The sequence below is a fragment of the Anabrus simplex genome, chromosome 9 (genome assembly GCF_040414725.1).
Source record: "Anabrus simplex isolate iqAnaSimp1 chromosome 9, ASM4041472v1, whole genome shotgun sequence".
NCBI lineage: Eukaryota > Metazoa > Arthropoda > Insecta > Orthoptera > Tettigoniidae > Anabrus > Anabrus simplex.
In genome coordinates this window covers 165,717,941-165,735,041 of record NC_090273.1, presented here as the reverse complement: position 1 = coordinate 165,735,041, position 17,101 = coordinate 165,717,941, and the positions used below count along the sequence as shown (strand labels likewise).

The window sequence follows — 17,101 nt, the reverse complement described above, 5'->3', positions numbered from 1 at the left end:
AGCCACAGTGAAAAGATGAAGAGATTTTGGGAGAAGGAAAAGTCAACGACATCAGCTAAATAAGTTTAATTGCGCTCATTAGTTGGGCATAAGGAAATAATAATAAGAAGAAGAAGAAGAAGAAGAAGAAGAATGAATACAAGACTGACAAACCAGATCAATACCTTCTTTCAGCAGAAGAAAAACTATGGGGCTTAGAGAACTGAACTCTGTGGTAGCAAGAAGATTACACCACATATTATTCGGTACATTGTCTGTTTGTGTACACGTTCAGTTTTCTAGGTTGTGCACACGCCCACCTGCGTTCTCGCCTTCATTTTCTTCAATAATGTCATCTGATTCTTCGGAATTACTACTGCTAACGTCACTTGAAGGTAATTCAGTATCACTTTCATCGGAAAAACCGTCAATGACATCGCTTTCCTCCAAAAAAACGTAATATTCGAGCTTCATCCGACTTGGCCATGACGCTGACTTTACCTTCACTAAAGCTTTACGCGGCAATTTACTCAATCGTATTTAGACTCTTTGGCAGCGAAATACTTAGCTGAAGGGCAAAGGTAGCTGAAATACGATTACCAACATCTCGTAGACATGTTGGGATTGCAAAGAAATATCGATGTGTATCCTTGGAAACCTCAACAAAGCAATAAAGAGGGTGGACGGAAATTTCCGTCATTGCATTTATGGCAATCCGCGGACAATGACGGAAATTTCCGTCATTGCAAGGCAATGGGTTAAAAGTGAGAAAATGTGTGGTGTTTCATCTGATCGAGTATTTCACGTGAAATCATAGCTTTTACTCGCACCATTCCTACTGATGTCATTGTAATGACCTATGTTCATTTCAGTTGGGAAAACCACTAAGACAGTCTTTCTGAGGCTGTAAAAAGGCAGGTGGAGAGTGAGTGTCTACCATTATAATGAAAACTCTCCAACCTGATTGTGACTGATGGTAGTCTATGCAAGCGGGTCCATTACAGTGAAAATTCCCTAACTCAGTCTTCATATGAGAAAAGATGTTTGGTTACTTACCTGTCACGTCTCTAGTGTAACGTTACGAGGTACCCAATTTAATACAACCTAACTCACAACGTGCACACTACCTAACCTACAGTTCTGTATACAATGTAGAATTCCGTAGTGAAGCACGGGTACAACAGCTAGTAAATTACATAATATTAATTACAGGTTCTCACATTAATTAAACTCGTATAAATATATATATACAGCACATGATAACCTCACAAACAATGCTAACATGAATAATAATGATACTGATACTAATAAGTGTATGTAAACACTTCATAGCCATACCTCACAGTAATAATAATAATAATAATTCTAGCTCGATACTTGTATTATTTACCCACGGGTTAAAGAATACTGTTTTCAAGTAATATCACACTTGCGTCATCCTCCACTGCCCTGTTCATTCTCGTCCACACACTGTAATACACAGATAAAACACAAGACAAGCAACAATAGCCACCTGCAAGAGAGGAAGTAAGGGGTGAGTCAGGCCTTACATTCTCTTCATTTAGTTTTTTCTTCTTTCAGACTTTAATAAGACTAAGCACCTCATATTTCATTCTGCAATGACAAAACAGGTCCAAGTTTTTTCTTCAGAGATAACCTTAAGAAGGTCACTCTTCCGTACAGCAAACAAATACCACAAAAGCAGCGCTACTTCGTTGATCCTTAAACTTTGGAAGATTATTTTAAGGAAGACATGTGTTAAGCTACCAACTTCATAAAAAAAAATCAGCGCACATATTGCCAGCCCCTTTTACATATGTAGATTTTCAAAACAAAAAATGATAAAAAGCATGTGCACTGTTTTTATAATTCATATGGTATTTTAATTATTGTGTGTTTTATAGAAAAGGACAACAATATTGTTTAAAGACTTTTTATATGGGACAGAACATTATTGTCTTGTTGTTTGAGTCATCAGTCCATAGACTGGTTTTATGCAGCTCTACATGGCACCCTATCCTGTGCTAACCTTTTCATTTCTACATAACTACTGCATCCTACATCTGCTCTAATCTGCTTGTTTCATATTCGTACCTTGGTCTACCCCTACTGTTCTTACCACCTATACTTCCCTCAAAAACCAATTGTACAAGACCTGCGTGTCTTAAGCTGTGTCCTATCATTCTCTCACTTCTTATTGTCAAATTTAGCCAAACCAATCTCCTCTCACCAATTCAATTCAGTATCTCTTCATTCGTGATTCGATCTACCCATCTCACCTTCAGCATTCTTCTGTAACACCACATTTCATAAGCTTCTATTCTCTTTCTTTCTGAGCTAGTTATCATCCATGTTTCATTTCCATACAATGCCACGCTCCAGACAAAAGTCTTAATAAACATCTTTCTAATTTCTATAACAACGCTCAAGGTGAACATTATTATTATTATTATTATTATTATTATTATTATTATTATCATTGGCGAAAAGCATTCTGGCTATTAAGAATCATAAGATGAAAATTCAGAATGGCTTACAAAAATTGGAGGAAGCACTCGATGCTGGAGCGGCATGCAGGACATCCTAAAAGAGAGCCAGGGAAAGTCTAAAACAGGAACAAACAACCGTAGAGATGAATGAATGGCCTTCGCCACCATTAGTGACACACGGGGAGAAGAAAAATAAGGAGAAATGGGTAAAGGTCGCCTACAATAAAAACAAGAAGAGGTAAATGGAGGATAAATATATTTAGTCTGTAATAGATGGGATGGATTCTGGCAGAATGGAGGTCACTGATAGTGGGAAAAACCAAGATAAACGGACCCTTTTAAAACCAAGGGATCGTTTAGATGCAAAGGGCAAGAACTTTGTGGATGTGTGTGGGATGTGTTGAATACAGCAGAAAGTGCACGAATGGGTAATCATCATCCTCGAAATGCGACACTTCTTGTGATTCTGGATATCAAGAATGTTTTCAACTCGATAAGGTGGAATGACATGTTGGAAGCGCTCAAAAAACTTTCAAACTAACAGAGTACCTCATGCACATAATGAGAAATTACTTGAAAGATCATACTCTAGTATATCACACAGAAGATGGGCAGAGGATCCATCCTTGGCCCAAATCTGTGGAACATTGTGTATGATGGATTGTTGAGGTTAGAGATGCCGGAAGACACGATGCTAGTGGGCTATGCTGATGATATAGCTGTTTTGATAGTAGCTCAAAATTTGGAGTTGGCTGAGTTTAAGCTAAATCAAGTGATATAGAAGTGGAAGAGTTAATCGTCATGGGAAGAAAAAAATCACACAGAATCGGAATAGAGTTTAAACACTACAAGATCGTGGAGGACCCAACCTTCTGGCCAAAAGGAGCGGTCATACAGCCATTTTGCGGTCCAGTCGGTATTGTTTTCGAGGAAACAGCGCCTGGACAGAGCCTGAGGTAAGGCAACATTCCAAACAAATGGAGAGTAGCAACACTTAAAGGAGACACAAGGGACCCGAACTCCTACAGGCGAATAGCCCTGCTTAAGACTTATGACAGAACACACTATACCGGAACAACAGTTCAGCTTCGTAAAAGGGAAATCTACGAATCGGGCAGTGAAATTCATACAAGATGACATCAAAACAGCTTGAACACCTAAGAGGAAAACTGTATGTCATCTTTATAAATTACACCAAGGCGTTTGACCTTCTAAATAGGCAATTGATAATAAGAAGAACAGAAAAAATCACAATAAGAAATTGAGAAACCAGACTCATACAAAGCATCTTATCCAAAAATCAAATAGAAATAGACGACAGACTCTCAAGAACAGAGATGATAGATCAAACAAATGGTGTCCTTCAAGGTGACCCTTTGAATACCCTGCTCTTCATAATTAATAGCCATTGCAGCCAAGATCAGTATAGGAAGATCTGGTCACGCTATTACAATCCTTTGCGGTGACGGAAAATATTGAATCTTAAGCATCGTTATGATGTGGAAGAGTCTGATGTGATCATGTGAAATGTATTTGCATTTTTGCTACACCAAATTATCAGAATAAGTCAACTGGCAGGATTAGAATGTTTCGCTTTCCAGTGATAAGCAACGGTGAGCTCAGTGGATACGGTAAAAATTTACAAGCGTGATAAATGGTAATCCACTTATAATTTTGTCTTGTTCAAGGTTCAATTCCTGAAGAATCATACATGGGTTCCATTATGTACTCTCTTGAGTGTAGATGGAGAGAAACATTCAACATGTTCCTAATCCACCCAAGTTATAAGGAAGCAGCAGAGGTATAATGATATTATTGGTGTTTACGTTTTTGAGTTAACTACGCAAGGGAGGTCGTTTAAATTAAAGTAAGGAGCCTGGCACAAGTAGGCTAAGTGACAGAAAAAGAAAGCCAGGACTCGGTCAAGGGCTATGTAGTCGCTAATTTGGGCTTCCAAGTTAAGATACCCTGGGACCCCCTTTTAATCACCACTTACGACAGGCAAGGGATAGCGTGGGTGTTATTCTACCGCCCCACTCACAGGGGATGAAGATTATGAAAACCTATACAAACTGGTTCGCAACTATCTACCGAAAGTGTTCTACCACTCCTGTAAAAGTGAGACGTGATTCGAATGATGAGTGTAGCCCAATATTTACATAATGCCTAAGTATTCATCATCATTTTTTTTTTTTTTTTTTTTTACAATCTCCTCTACTGATATAGATACTGATTCCCAAAAGGAACCTGAAATATTTGTCCTGAATGAGTAAATTCATAATACCAATATATAATCACCTTTATGTTGCACCGACACAGATAGATCTTATAGTGACGATGGGATAGGAAAAAACTAGAAGTGGGAAGGAAGCAACCATGGCCTCATAATTAAGGAACAGCCCCAGAATTTGCCTGATGTGAGCAATGGGGAAACCATGGAAAACCATCTTCATGGCTGCCAACAGAGGGGGTTCCACTATATCCTACATGACCCAAACCGCACATCCACTCCACCTTTGTAGACTGTAACAAAATAATCATAATGTGTCACTTTCCTTTGAATGAATACATATAAGAAAATAAAATTAACTGATTATGTTGAGCGCAACATAAATCAATGTGGAATACCTTCAATAGGTCAGGTTTTTTTTTTTTTTTTTTTTTGTGATCATAGCAAGTCCCACTACCTGGCTATGACAAATACTTTCCAAAATTCTGACAAGACAACCAGGGGCCTTACGTTAGCCAGAAAGGGTAGGATATATAAGGCCAAGGTCAGGAGCCATTCTTGTAGTGTGATTGCTGCATGGGAGACTGATTACCTCGGATCGAGTAGGGGTATTTGACCGAGGACGAGCTTGACTGTGCTAGCAAGAACACGTGCGTGTCACTCACTCTGCTGTCCCTCTCCTCGCCAGGCACTCTGTACTTTTTAAGTATTAGGCCAGGCAGTTGTACTTATTAGTACATTTTCGAAAGAGCATTTGTTGGAGCTGAGCACTTCTCAGTGCCCACTATTACTCTTTCAGGAGGACCAGGATAGAGAAACTAACTGTTCCAGCGAGACCGGTCGACTACGACTGCAGGAGAGCCGTAGCAAAACTACAAGCGGCGCTCATAGCTGCGGAAGCCCCCCGATCTTCGACGCCCGGCGCTGTTGGTGTACAACCGGTGGGGGAAGCACACCTACGAGGAGAAGATTTACATAATCGATCTCCTTAAAGCTGCCATTAATGCTTTCACGGCCCATACTTATAGACATGATCTTGTATAGGCTTTTGGGCTTGTGCCATGTCAAGAAAATAAGGTGAAATTCTTAACGTTTCGCAGAAAACTGTGCTCTGCACCCTCAGAAGAATTCTCGACTGTCCACGAGAAAGGCTTCTTAAACAATGACACTTTTGAATTTGGAACGTTATAATAGAAGTAGAAGTGGAAATGGTACGTTCATTCACCACCAGATGGCCCCCAGGACGTGGCACATTGCTAGTGTTCGAAGCGGAAGCTGACCGAACTATCACAATCTGACTAAGCGGTTCACATAACGTGTTTGCATAACATATGACAGGTGTAAGACAAAGACATAAGCTTGGAATGAAACATCTGGTGACGAGGAACGTACGAATTTGGAGAAAACACTGAGACAAAATAACAATAATGAAGAGGCAGGGAAGGGAACTACCTACGTAAATAAAGCTGTGGAAATACGTAGAAAATCCTAACAATTTCAACAGGGACACTGGCTATCAATTAAGTAATACCTGGTTGTCAGCCATTAAGAATTTACGCCAGCCAGGATCGTCGACCGGCTGCCAGGGCGAAGTGCACGCAGATGCAGGCCTACAGGAAGAGCCTGTTACCCGGGCACAATCCAGGAAAGCGGCCGGGACGGCTGCACAGCAGTGGAGGAGGACGCCCCCTGGCGTTCAGAGGCTGCAGTCCAGGCCCAGCCCGCCAGTGTGGCTGTCGAGCTGCAGACATCGACATGTGCCCCACAGGACAGGGAACGCAGTCGAGTGTTAGCACCGACTGACACCACCGCTGCCAGCCAGGAGATGGAAGAAGATGGCGACGCAGCAGAACCACCCGCTAACCCGGGGATCACCAGGCCGGGAGGAGGGCCACCAGGAAGAGGCCTCTTCCCCTGCCGAGAAGAGACCCCCAGGAAGAAGACGCCGCCCCAGGACCAGGAGGAAGAAGACGCTGGCCCACCAGGAAAGGGCCGCCCAGCCTCAAGCCAGGACTGCTCCCAGGACAGCAGCAGAGCCAACCAGGAGAGGACCTCAGCGGGTAGCGGCAATCAGGTGAGATTGAAACATCCCCCTCAACAGCTCTTGCAGTGTTTCCGCTGTCTGAGGTGGGACCACTGGCAGGAGAGATGTGGGCTCCAAGTGAAGTGCAACCGTTGTGGGGGTGATCACCATTACACGGCCTGCGCAACACTTAAGGAGGCGCCAGTGCGCGCCAACTGCATGGGGGGCCACCCGGCCTCCCATCGCAGTTGCCCAGTCTACCGGGCCATGGCGCGGGCAGAGAGGAAGGAGGCCCGGCGTCATGACCCACCCCCTTCCAGGAGGCCCCCGCCTCGGCGGGCTTGGCCTCATTCTCCAGGATTGGAGACTGGGTACAAGGGACCCCAAGGAGGTGGTGCTGTGCAGCGGGCCCTAGTGGTACTTGACGCATGGCTCCACAACCGGCAAGGCCCGCGCTTGTCATGGCAATGCCCAGACGGACTGATCCCCTGGCAGATGGAACGGCGAGACTATGGTTCATGGCTAGCTGGTGCATGATATTCTTCTCAACGAACACTACCACTGGACCTTTTTCCAGCACACATCCTTGCATGTGCTATCACAAGATGTCAGGTTTTACATGTAGGTTATTTCTCTTTTCTGCCTATGTAGTTTTTCCCTGACCCTTCAATACCACACCTTAACACTCTCCAACCAATACAACCTCGCCTGGTAGTGTGTCTGACATGGAAACAGGCAGATACTCCTTGTATTATTTCCCACTCTTTCCTGCTATCTCTTTCTTCTTAGAAACTAATAGCATGTCGGAGGCCATGTAGATTGAGTCGATGGTCACGCGGGGGGAGCGGGTTTCGTCCCCCCCCCCCCCAAGAAAAAAAAGGAAAAAACTTACGTCAGCCAGACGGGGTAGGATATATAAGACCAAGGTCAGGAGCCACTCTTGTAGTGTGATTGCTGCCTGGGAGACTGATTACCTCGGATCGAGTAGATTTCGGACGCCTTGGCAAAGAATACTGCAATGTATTCAAAACTGTTGGGAATGTAGAGAAAACAACAGTCACCAACCTCAGACGTTGTCCACCCCCTAACAGATGCTACTTTATGGATTCACGTGACATTTCCTCCACCGAGGGATAGAGTGGATCCTTTCTCTGTGGGAGTGAGAGTATTTAAATAAATTCCTGCCAAGCACCCGAAGGAATGCTTCTTCTTCTAACCTCATACCGGTAGATTACTGAATGTTGTGCCACTTCCTTTCAGTTGTGTTAAAAGCTTGGTAAATTTCACTTCATCACTAGGCCTACTTACTTCAAACACTTCTAGGATGGAACAGTCATATCAGGCACACACCATGTCAACTTCAAACAGCGTGATTTTCTGATTTTCACTGAATGCGACAGCCCTGTGTGCACACATGATGCGAGCTCCATCAGAGAGAATAGGAAAATTGTCTTCATCGCAGCCAGCCAATAGCAACACAGGAAACAGTCACATTCCTCAGATTTACATAGTCTTCATTTTAATTCTTTTACATAAGTAAGAATAGTTCCAGGGGCAGGTTGGTGGTTCACTGGCAAGCATGAAGGAAGGATTTCTCCTCTATGCTACCTCAGGTATTGTTTCACATTGTTTACCTATGCTTTTTCACGTTCAAATGTCAACAAACGCGGTACCACATGCACGTTAATTAAAATGGGGTCAAGTGCAGATCCTTGGGACTACAATCTGCTTACTTTACCATTCATAAAGTCGGTTAATGTTTGATACAGATACAACAGGTGCTAATGACACAGAATGTTTTTAATGAACATATTTCCAATGTGATGGTGCCTGAAGTTAAAGGATACAGTTAGTTGTGTAAATTAGTGAATATAAGTTCTCGCCATTACGATGACAAAACTTACCACAAACTTATACATTCTCTGCCAATGCCAGTTTTGATGGACAATGTCGATTCTCGGCACTGCTGCAAACACATCTGGGTGCAGATCCACCAAGCCAAGTTTCTGTTCCGTTATTGTATCCAGGTTCTCAACCCATGCTTGTGCAGGAGCTTTGGCTTTAGACAAGAATTGCAGACTTCTTGAAGTCACAATTGGAACAGTTCTCATACGACCTTCTTCAGCTCCTATAACATGGCAAAGCAGACTACACATGACATAGTTCTCAAAACAAGTTATTATGAACACAATTGAATCCAGGGACACACACACTCTCATGTTCTACTTGGCCCTTTAACATGCCAAGATTTTTGCTGTCTAACCACATAGCCCGCTAGAGTGTTTGTGTTACAAGGTCATTATTCTCATGGTTTGTGGTCGACTCTACCCTTACAGTGACTATACGTCCCACATTTTAGGTCTGTTTCAGTATCCTGAAAAGAAAATAATTAAAAATACCAACATTTCATCTGTTTCAGTATCCTGAAAAGAAAATAATTAAAAATACCAACATTTCATCCTGGCTTATTTGTTGCATGGAGTCAAACAGAGGCATAACTCAAAACGACAAATATAATTATTTTAAATAACGCACTAGACTATACAAGTAGTTTCACAGATCCACACAATGGCAGCACTAGTTAAATGCAGCATTATGAGTTGTGTACAACTGCTTCTTGGAATGGGATAACCGTTTTGATTGTGGGTAGGCGGTATTGGCATCACTAATTCAGCCAGGTGCGAAACAAAGTAAACAGCCATTTTGGTCACAATTGTTATGTGCTCCTTATTCGTGTAGTGTTTTCTAGACATGTATAAAATGAGTGACGATAAACTTAATAAGGGCAAGACAGCAAGTGTACATTTAATTAAGGTTTACAAAGAAATACAGTACCCCTTTGACAAGAAATGTGACAATCCACATAACCTTTTGTGCACAATGCAGTAGTGAAATACAATGTTGTTGTAAAATCAGAGGGGATATATGGTTCAGAATGCCTTACTTTAAATAAAAAAGGGGAACTGAAAGAAATCGAGAAGAAGGAAAGGAAAATTCTGAGAAAAATTCTTGGACCTCAGAAAACGACGGATGGTACATGGAGGAAAAGGAGAAATGAGGATCTCTACAAGTATTCCGAAAAGATCACGGATAAAATGCGAAAACGAAGACTGAAATTTTACGGACATCTCGTCAGAATGAAGGACAACCGCCTGACTAAAAGGATATTTAAATATATAATTGGATTGAGGAGGACAACGAAATGGGTGGAGGAAGTTAAGGACTCGGAAGAAATTTTCTTTTTGCTAGTTGCTTAACGTCGCACCGACACAGATAGGTCTTATGGCGACGATGGGACAGGGAAGGACTAGGAATCGGAAGGAAGCAGCCGTGGCCTTAATTAAGGTACAGCCCCAGCATTTGCCTGGTGTGAAAATGGGAAACCACGGAAAACCATTTTCAGGACTACCGACAGTGGGGTTCGAACCTACTACCTCCCGAATACTGGACACTGGCCGCACTTAAGTGACTGCAGCTATCGAGCTTGGTAGGGAAGAAATTAAAATAACACCAGAATCGATCCTCAACAGAAAGAAGTTCAGAACTCGAGTAGATGACCACAAATTCCATGAAGAGCGGCGGAAGAACAGGCCCAAATTTGTAATATTTGAGGAGCAAAGAAAAATAAGGAGTGAACGAATGAAGAAGTTCTGGGAAAAGAAAAGAAGAAGGCTGGCCAGAAAGCATAAAGTTTCACGCGGTCCACAGTTGGCCAAATTCGGAAGCAAGAAGAAGTAGTACAAGTATATAGATGGCATAGCAAGCGGTAATGGACAAACTTGACAAGTGTGCCAACATCAACAGTCTCATAATCAACAGAAAGGAAACAGTCCATATGGTCGCTGCAAACAATAGGATACATAGCAGCGAAACAGTCTTTTTTATTTGCGTCGCACCGACATAGATAGGTCTTATGGCGACGATGGGACGGGAATGGCCTAGGAATGGGAAGGAAGCGGCCGTGGCCTTAATTAAGGTACAGCCCCAGCATTTGCCTGGTGTGAAAATGGCAAACCACGGAAACCCATCTTCAGGGCTGCCGACAGTGGGATTCTTTTTTTTTTTTTTTGCTTTACGTCGCACCGACACAGACACAGACAGGTCTTATGGCGACGATGGGACAGGAAGGAGCTAGGAGTGGGAAGGAAGCAGACGTGGCCTTAATTAGGTACAGCCCCAGCATTTGCCTGGTGTGAAAATGGGAAACCATGGAAAACCATCTTCAGGGCTGCCGACAGTGGGGCTCGAACCCACTATCTCCCGAATACTGGATACTGGCTGCAATTAAGCGACTGCAGCTATCGAGCTCGGTAGACAGTGGGATTCAAAACCACTATCTCCCGGATGCGAGCTCACAGCTGCGCACTCCTAACCGCACGGCCAACTTGTCCGGTCGAAACAGTCTTAGAAATTGTGAATTCATTCAAATATTTAGGGATCACACTTCAGTCCTCTGCTACTTCTTTTTGAAGTTATGTAAGAGAAAAGTCCTTGGCAGCCATCAGAAACATATAATCTCAAGGAACTCGCTAAACTCTCTCCAAGTACAGGCATGATGTCCTCCCAGTCATAACTTGTGGCTTAGAGCTAACATGACCTCAAAGTTACTGAGAATGTCAAGGTTCGATTCTTGAAAAAAACTTGGGGATCTCCAAAATGACACCCTCAAGACTAACATATGAGCTAGCCAGAGACACCTCCCTTACAGAAGACATAAGATTCAGACTGCGATTGCTAACACACAACAAGAAATGGAAATACTTCAGATGAGACAAAGGAAGCGAGCAAAATTGCCTTGGAATTCTGTAGGACAGATGTGATGATTAACCGAAGCTGGACTGAACTGATCAATGAAATGAGGAGTGCTCTGAACAGCTTGGCTATACATCGTTTCCACCACAAACTTGGCTGTGCAGTGCATGTGTGTGTTACGTGATAAGCAGTGTGAATGATACATTTTAGTGAATGCTCTAAGAGAGCAATGTCTTTGTTGGATTACTCCAAAATGTAATGCACATTTGTGTATAATTCTTCCACTATAATTTTTATTTGTTACTTTCTATAGGCTTGAATTAAACTAGTTCTTGTATGAATTAATAATTTTGATTCAAATTTCTTAGGTTCGCCTTTTAGTGCCTTTTCCATTACTGAAGGTTGGCCACAATTACAGCGAAGTCTGTACGATGTTCGACTGACCTCATCAGTCTATTAATCTAGTGCTGTCCAATCCCGTAAGTTCCTAATAATCTTAATATTTTATTTTGTATCTGGCCGCCGCTGAAGGAGTTAAAACAAAATTCTTGAAAACTATATAGTGGGAATATCTATACATATAAAATAAGAGTTTTTCGTGTACATTGCTCAGAATTTGTGCCCACAGTAACAAGGAAATGCACTTTTTACTTTTCCGTAATTTCTGTCTGTCTATCTGTATGTATGTACACGCATCACGAGAAAACGGCTGAAGAGAATTTAATGAAAATCAGTATGCAAAGTCGGGGAATAAGTCGCTACAATCTAGGCCATAAATAATTTTATTCACGCTGACTGAAATGGTAGTTTAGGGGAAGGCCTAAAATGTAATTCTCAAATATTTACTGTATGTTATTAGTGGTCATATCTTAATGAAAATCGGTATACAAAGTCGGGGATTAGGTCCTTATAATCTAGGCCATAAATAATTCTACTCATACTGAGTGAAATGGTAGTTCAGGGGTAGGCCTAAAATTTGGTTCTCAATATTAATGGTCGTACCTTAACGAAATTCGGTACAGGAAGTCAGGGAATAAGTCGCTACAATCTAGGCCATAAATAATTGTAATCACGCTGAGAAAAATGATACTTTAAGAGAAGGCCTACAATGGAATTCTCAAATATTTATGTTATTAATGGTCCTATCTGAATGAAAATCGGTATGCAAAGTCCGGGATTAACCGATATAATCTAGGCCATAAATAATTTTATTCACGCTGAATGAAATGATAGTTTTTTGGTTTTTTTAACATCGTTATGCCCTACTCAGGAGCACGGTTGAACTTGCTTAGCTGATGTGTTGGCCTTCTTTTCCTCCCAAAATCTCTTCATCCTCTCGCTGAGCTTCTTCCTTCGTTCTTCTGTCCAAGTTATAGTAGCTCTGGTGTTGGGTTTGTCTTCAAAGTGGTGATTGTCAATTTTGGTTCTGAATTTACATCTGTCCTGTACAATATCTTCTGAGATGTTGATTTCCTGGAGATCCGTTTCAATTTCACGAAGCCAGCTGTTCTTGGTTTTAGACGAAAGGGCCAGGTTGAAAATTCTATTAGTTAGCCTGTTAGTGTTCATTCTGATAATGTGTCCATAAAATTTCAATCCTCTTTTCCGAAAAGTGTGAGAATTTTTTTCAGAATGACAATATATCTCCTGGGATGATTTTTTTTCTCCATATTCCATCTATACAAACTGGCCCAAAACTTTTTCGTAAAATTTTCCTTTCTTGTTTCTCAATGTCTTTGGTTAAAGATCCACCACCAATGATTAAGGTTTCTGAGGCATATAACGCTTCAGGTTTGATCACTGTATTATAGTGTCTAAGTTTTGCATTCCGAGATATTGATTTTTTATTATACCTGTTCCAAGTGATCCTGTATGCTTTCTGTAATTTGGAAATTCTTTATTTGCTTTACGGTTTAAACCAGAGGGCAGAATAATTTCTCCCAAATATTTAAACTGGTTCACTTGAACAATTTTGCCAAATTTAGTTATCATAGGTTGTCCATCTAAGTATCGTGAGGCTCCTTCCATGTACTGAGTTTTCTCATATGAAATTTGAAGTCCCGTTTTGATGGCAATTTCATGCAGTTTTTCAATGGAATGAATTGCTTCATGCCTATTATTGGAAAGGATTGCTATGTCATCAGCAAAGGCCAGACATTGCACGTGAATTCTGTCTTTACGTAGTCTTCCAAGAGTTATTCCTTTAGTTTCCTTTTCCCAGGTCCTGACTACTTTCTCAAGTACCAAGTTAAACAGTAACGGCGATAAACCATCCCCTTGACGGACCCCGGTGTTAGCAGGAAAAGGCTCAGATATTTCGCCTAGGAATTTAACTTTCGAAGTTGTGCCAGTTAATGTTTGTTTGATTAATTCTCTTGTTTTTTTATCCACTTGAAATTCTTCTAGAGTATTGAAAAGTGTTTGACGGTCTATACAGTCATATGCTTTTCTGAAATCTACAAAAGTAATGACTGTTTGTCTGGTTTTGCGCATTTGGAGGATAGTTTTGAGATTAAGGATTTGTTCTGAACAAGATCTTCCTTTTCGAAACCTGCCTGGTATTCACCAATTAGATGGTCTGTTTGTTTCTCAAGTCTAGTGGGGGTTTCAGCCTGTTCCCCTATCGGGCGCATCCCAAGTGGCGGATTGGGAGGCTCGCCGGACTTGTCCGGAGGGTTTGAGGGAAATAAAATACCTCTCGCGGACCAAAAACAGGCACAGCTTGCGAACATTTTCAGCAACCTCTGAAGCTCACTACTTCAGTGGTAACCATGACACCGACATAGATCGATGTCCCCAATACTTTTTAACTTGATAGCATGATGGAATCAACCTACAATATAACTACCTCAGGCCCTAGTAGACACACTAGTTTTTCTCAGTCATCGGATTCTGGGGGACCGAGAACATCATGCGGGAATGTATCGGAGCTTCCCAAATCTCTTTCCCCAAAATGCAAAACTTTCTTTGGTAGTCTAAACATCAACACACTTCGGAAAACTCGGAAGTTAAAACAATTAACAGACATGTTAGATAACTTAAACATCCAAATTTTAGCACTTCAGGAAACCAGATACACGGATGAAAATCATTTTGACTCAGGAAATTATAGAATTTACAAAGGCAAGCCAGCAATCTCCCTTCATAAGAGACCATTACAATTTGGCACAGGATTCGCTGTAAGAAGAAACATTGTAAACTCAGTACTTAACTTTTCTTCACTTTCTGAAAGAATTTCAACACCATCCATTAAATCAGGAAACAAAGCTTATACATTAATTAATGCGCATGCACCCACCAATAACTAAAATCAAAAAGATCCACAAATGGTGGAAGACTTCTGGAAACTGCTAGAAGAAACTACAGCCACAATTCCAAATCATCACATAAAAATTCTATTGGGAGATTTCAATGCCCAAATTGGTAGGGAAAAGAAATTCAAGACCAATGTAGGATTATACCCAGCGCACAATAGAACTAAGTAAAATGGAGAAAGATTTATTGATTTTTGCAAAAATTTTGATCTCAAATTAATGTCAACACATTTCCGGGCGCTTCCACACAAGAAAACAACCTGGAGATCCCCAAATCTTCACTTGGGAGAATTTCAACTAGATCATGTGGCTATTTCCAAGAAAAATCAAAAAGAAATTCTGAATGTTAAACTTAAAAAAGGGAACAATGACTCTGACCACCATCTATCCTTAATCAAGGTCAAATTTCAACCAAACAGGTCCAAACCCAGAATAACAAAAAACCTGCGTGTCAATCCGGAATTTCTTAAACAGAACACTAGTACTTTCATTGAAAGTATTCCTACTCACAATCCTTCGAACCGGTTAGAACTCAAAGACATACTTTTGAAGGCTTCTCGAAATGTTGGCACACCACCCAGGAAACGCAAACATAGGTGGTGGAATGAAACCTGCGACAAGGCCAAAGCCTGGCAGAATTGGAATTTTACAATGCTTGGTAAAGCTAAAGGTTCCACCTATTCAATACATTATCATAATGGTCTGTTTAGAAGATCACATATTTATTTAACTTATTGCAAAATACATCTTTGGGACCAGTTTCAGCAATCCACTATGCCATCATCAGCCATTGAGAGTTTTATAGCAAGGAACATTCAAAAAAGTAAAAATATGCTATAGAATCAGTATAGAATGTATGCTTGGCTTACTTTTAACAGCAAGTCCTATTCTACATGAAAAACATTAAAAATAGCTAGACAACATTGACCCATTGTACTATCCAAATAACATGTCTTTTTTGAAAAATACATTATTATTTGGTGCGTCTAAAATTATTTTGTATATGATTGAAAAAGTCTATGATTTGGTATAGCTTATGTACAAGAAATTCATGTGAAATTGATAAGTGATTCTACAAAGCATTTGCCATTTTTAAACCACAGTTATTTAACAGCAAGTCCTATTCTACATGAAAAACAGATAACATTGACCCATTGTATTATACAAATAACATGTCTTTTTAAAAATATAGTATTATTTGGTGCGTCTAAAATTGTTTTTTAGTGATTGAAAAAGTCTATAATTTGGTGTAGTTGATGTACAGGAAATTCATATAAAATTGATAAATGATTCTACAAAACATCTGCCATTATTAAAGGACAGTTTTTTGGTTCCTCATGATATGCGACTTATACTGTTTGATAATATATACATGTTCTTCTTTCTTAAAAATGATTGACAAGACAGTCTTTTTTCCTTTTTTCTTTTTTTTTTTTGCCCATTGTTTTACGTCGCACCGACACAGATAGGTCTTATGGCGACGATGGGACAGGGAAGGGCTAGGAGTGGGAAGGAAGTGGCCGTGGCCTTAATTAAGGTACAGCCCCAGCATTTGCCTGGTGTGAAAATGGGAAACCACGGAAAACCATTTTCAGGGCTGCCGACAGTGGGATTCGAACCTACTATCTCCCGAATACTAGATACTGGCCGCACTTAAGCGACTGCAGCTATCGAGCTCGGTACAAGACAGTCTATGTTTGACTAATACACTGACTGACAGAGCAAATGCAACACCAAGAAGGAGTGGTTCGAAAGGGATGAAAGTTGGGGAAAAAACAGAGACGGCACGGACGAATAATTGATGTTTATTTCAAACCGATATGCAGGTTACACAATGCGCACGGCATCGACTCAGTAGGATGTAGGACCACCGCGAGCGGCGATGCACGCAGAAACACGTCGAGGTACAGAGTCAATAAGAGTGCGGATGGTGTCCTGAGGGATGGTTCTCCATTCTCTGTCAACCATTTGCCACAGTTGGTCGTCCGTACGAGGCTGGGGCAGAGTTTGCAAACGGCGTCCAATGAGATCCCACACGTGTTCGATTGGTGAGAGATCCGGAGAGTACGCTGGCCACGAAAGCATCTGTACACCTCGTAGAGCCTATTGGGAGATGCAAGCAGTGTGTGGGCGGGCATTATCCTGCTGAAACAGAGCATTGGGCAGCCCCTGAAGGTACGGGAGTGCCACCGGCCGCAGCACATGCTGCACGTAGCAGTGGGCATTTAACGTGCCTTGAATACGCACTAGAGGTGACGTGGAATCATACGCAATAGCGCCCCAAACCATGATGCCGCGTTGTCTAGCGGTAGGG

General features: G+C 41.4%; 1 protein-coding gene across 3 annotated transcripts in view; it reads right to left on the bottom strand.

Moving 5' to 3' along the window:
• mRpL4 (mitochondrial ribosomal protein L4) overlaps nt 1-17,101 on the bottom strand; it is a 261,863-nt gene that overhangs the window by 207,313 nt on the left and 37,449 nt on the right. For all 3 annotated transcript variants that reach the window (XM_067153850.2, XM_067153851.2, XM_067153852.2), the window contains exon 3: nt 8,626-8,849. In XM_067153850.2, coding sequence (XP_067009951.2) covers nt 8,626-8,849 — 224 coding nt within the window. The remainder of the gene's footprint in view (nt 1-8,625; nt 8,850-17,101) is intronic.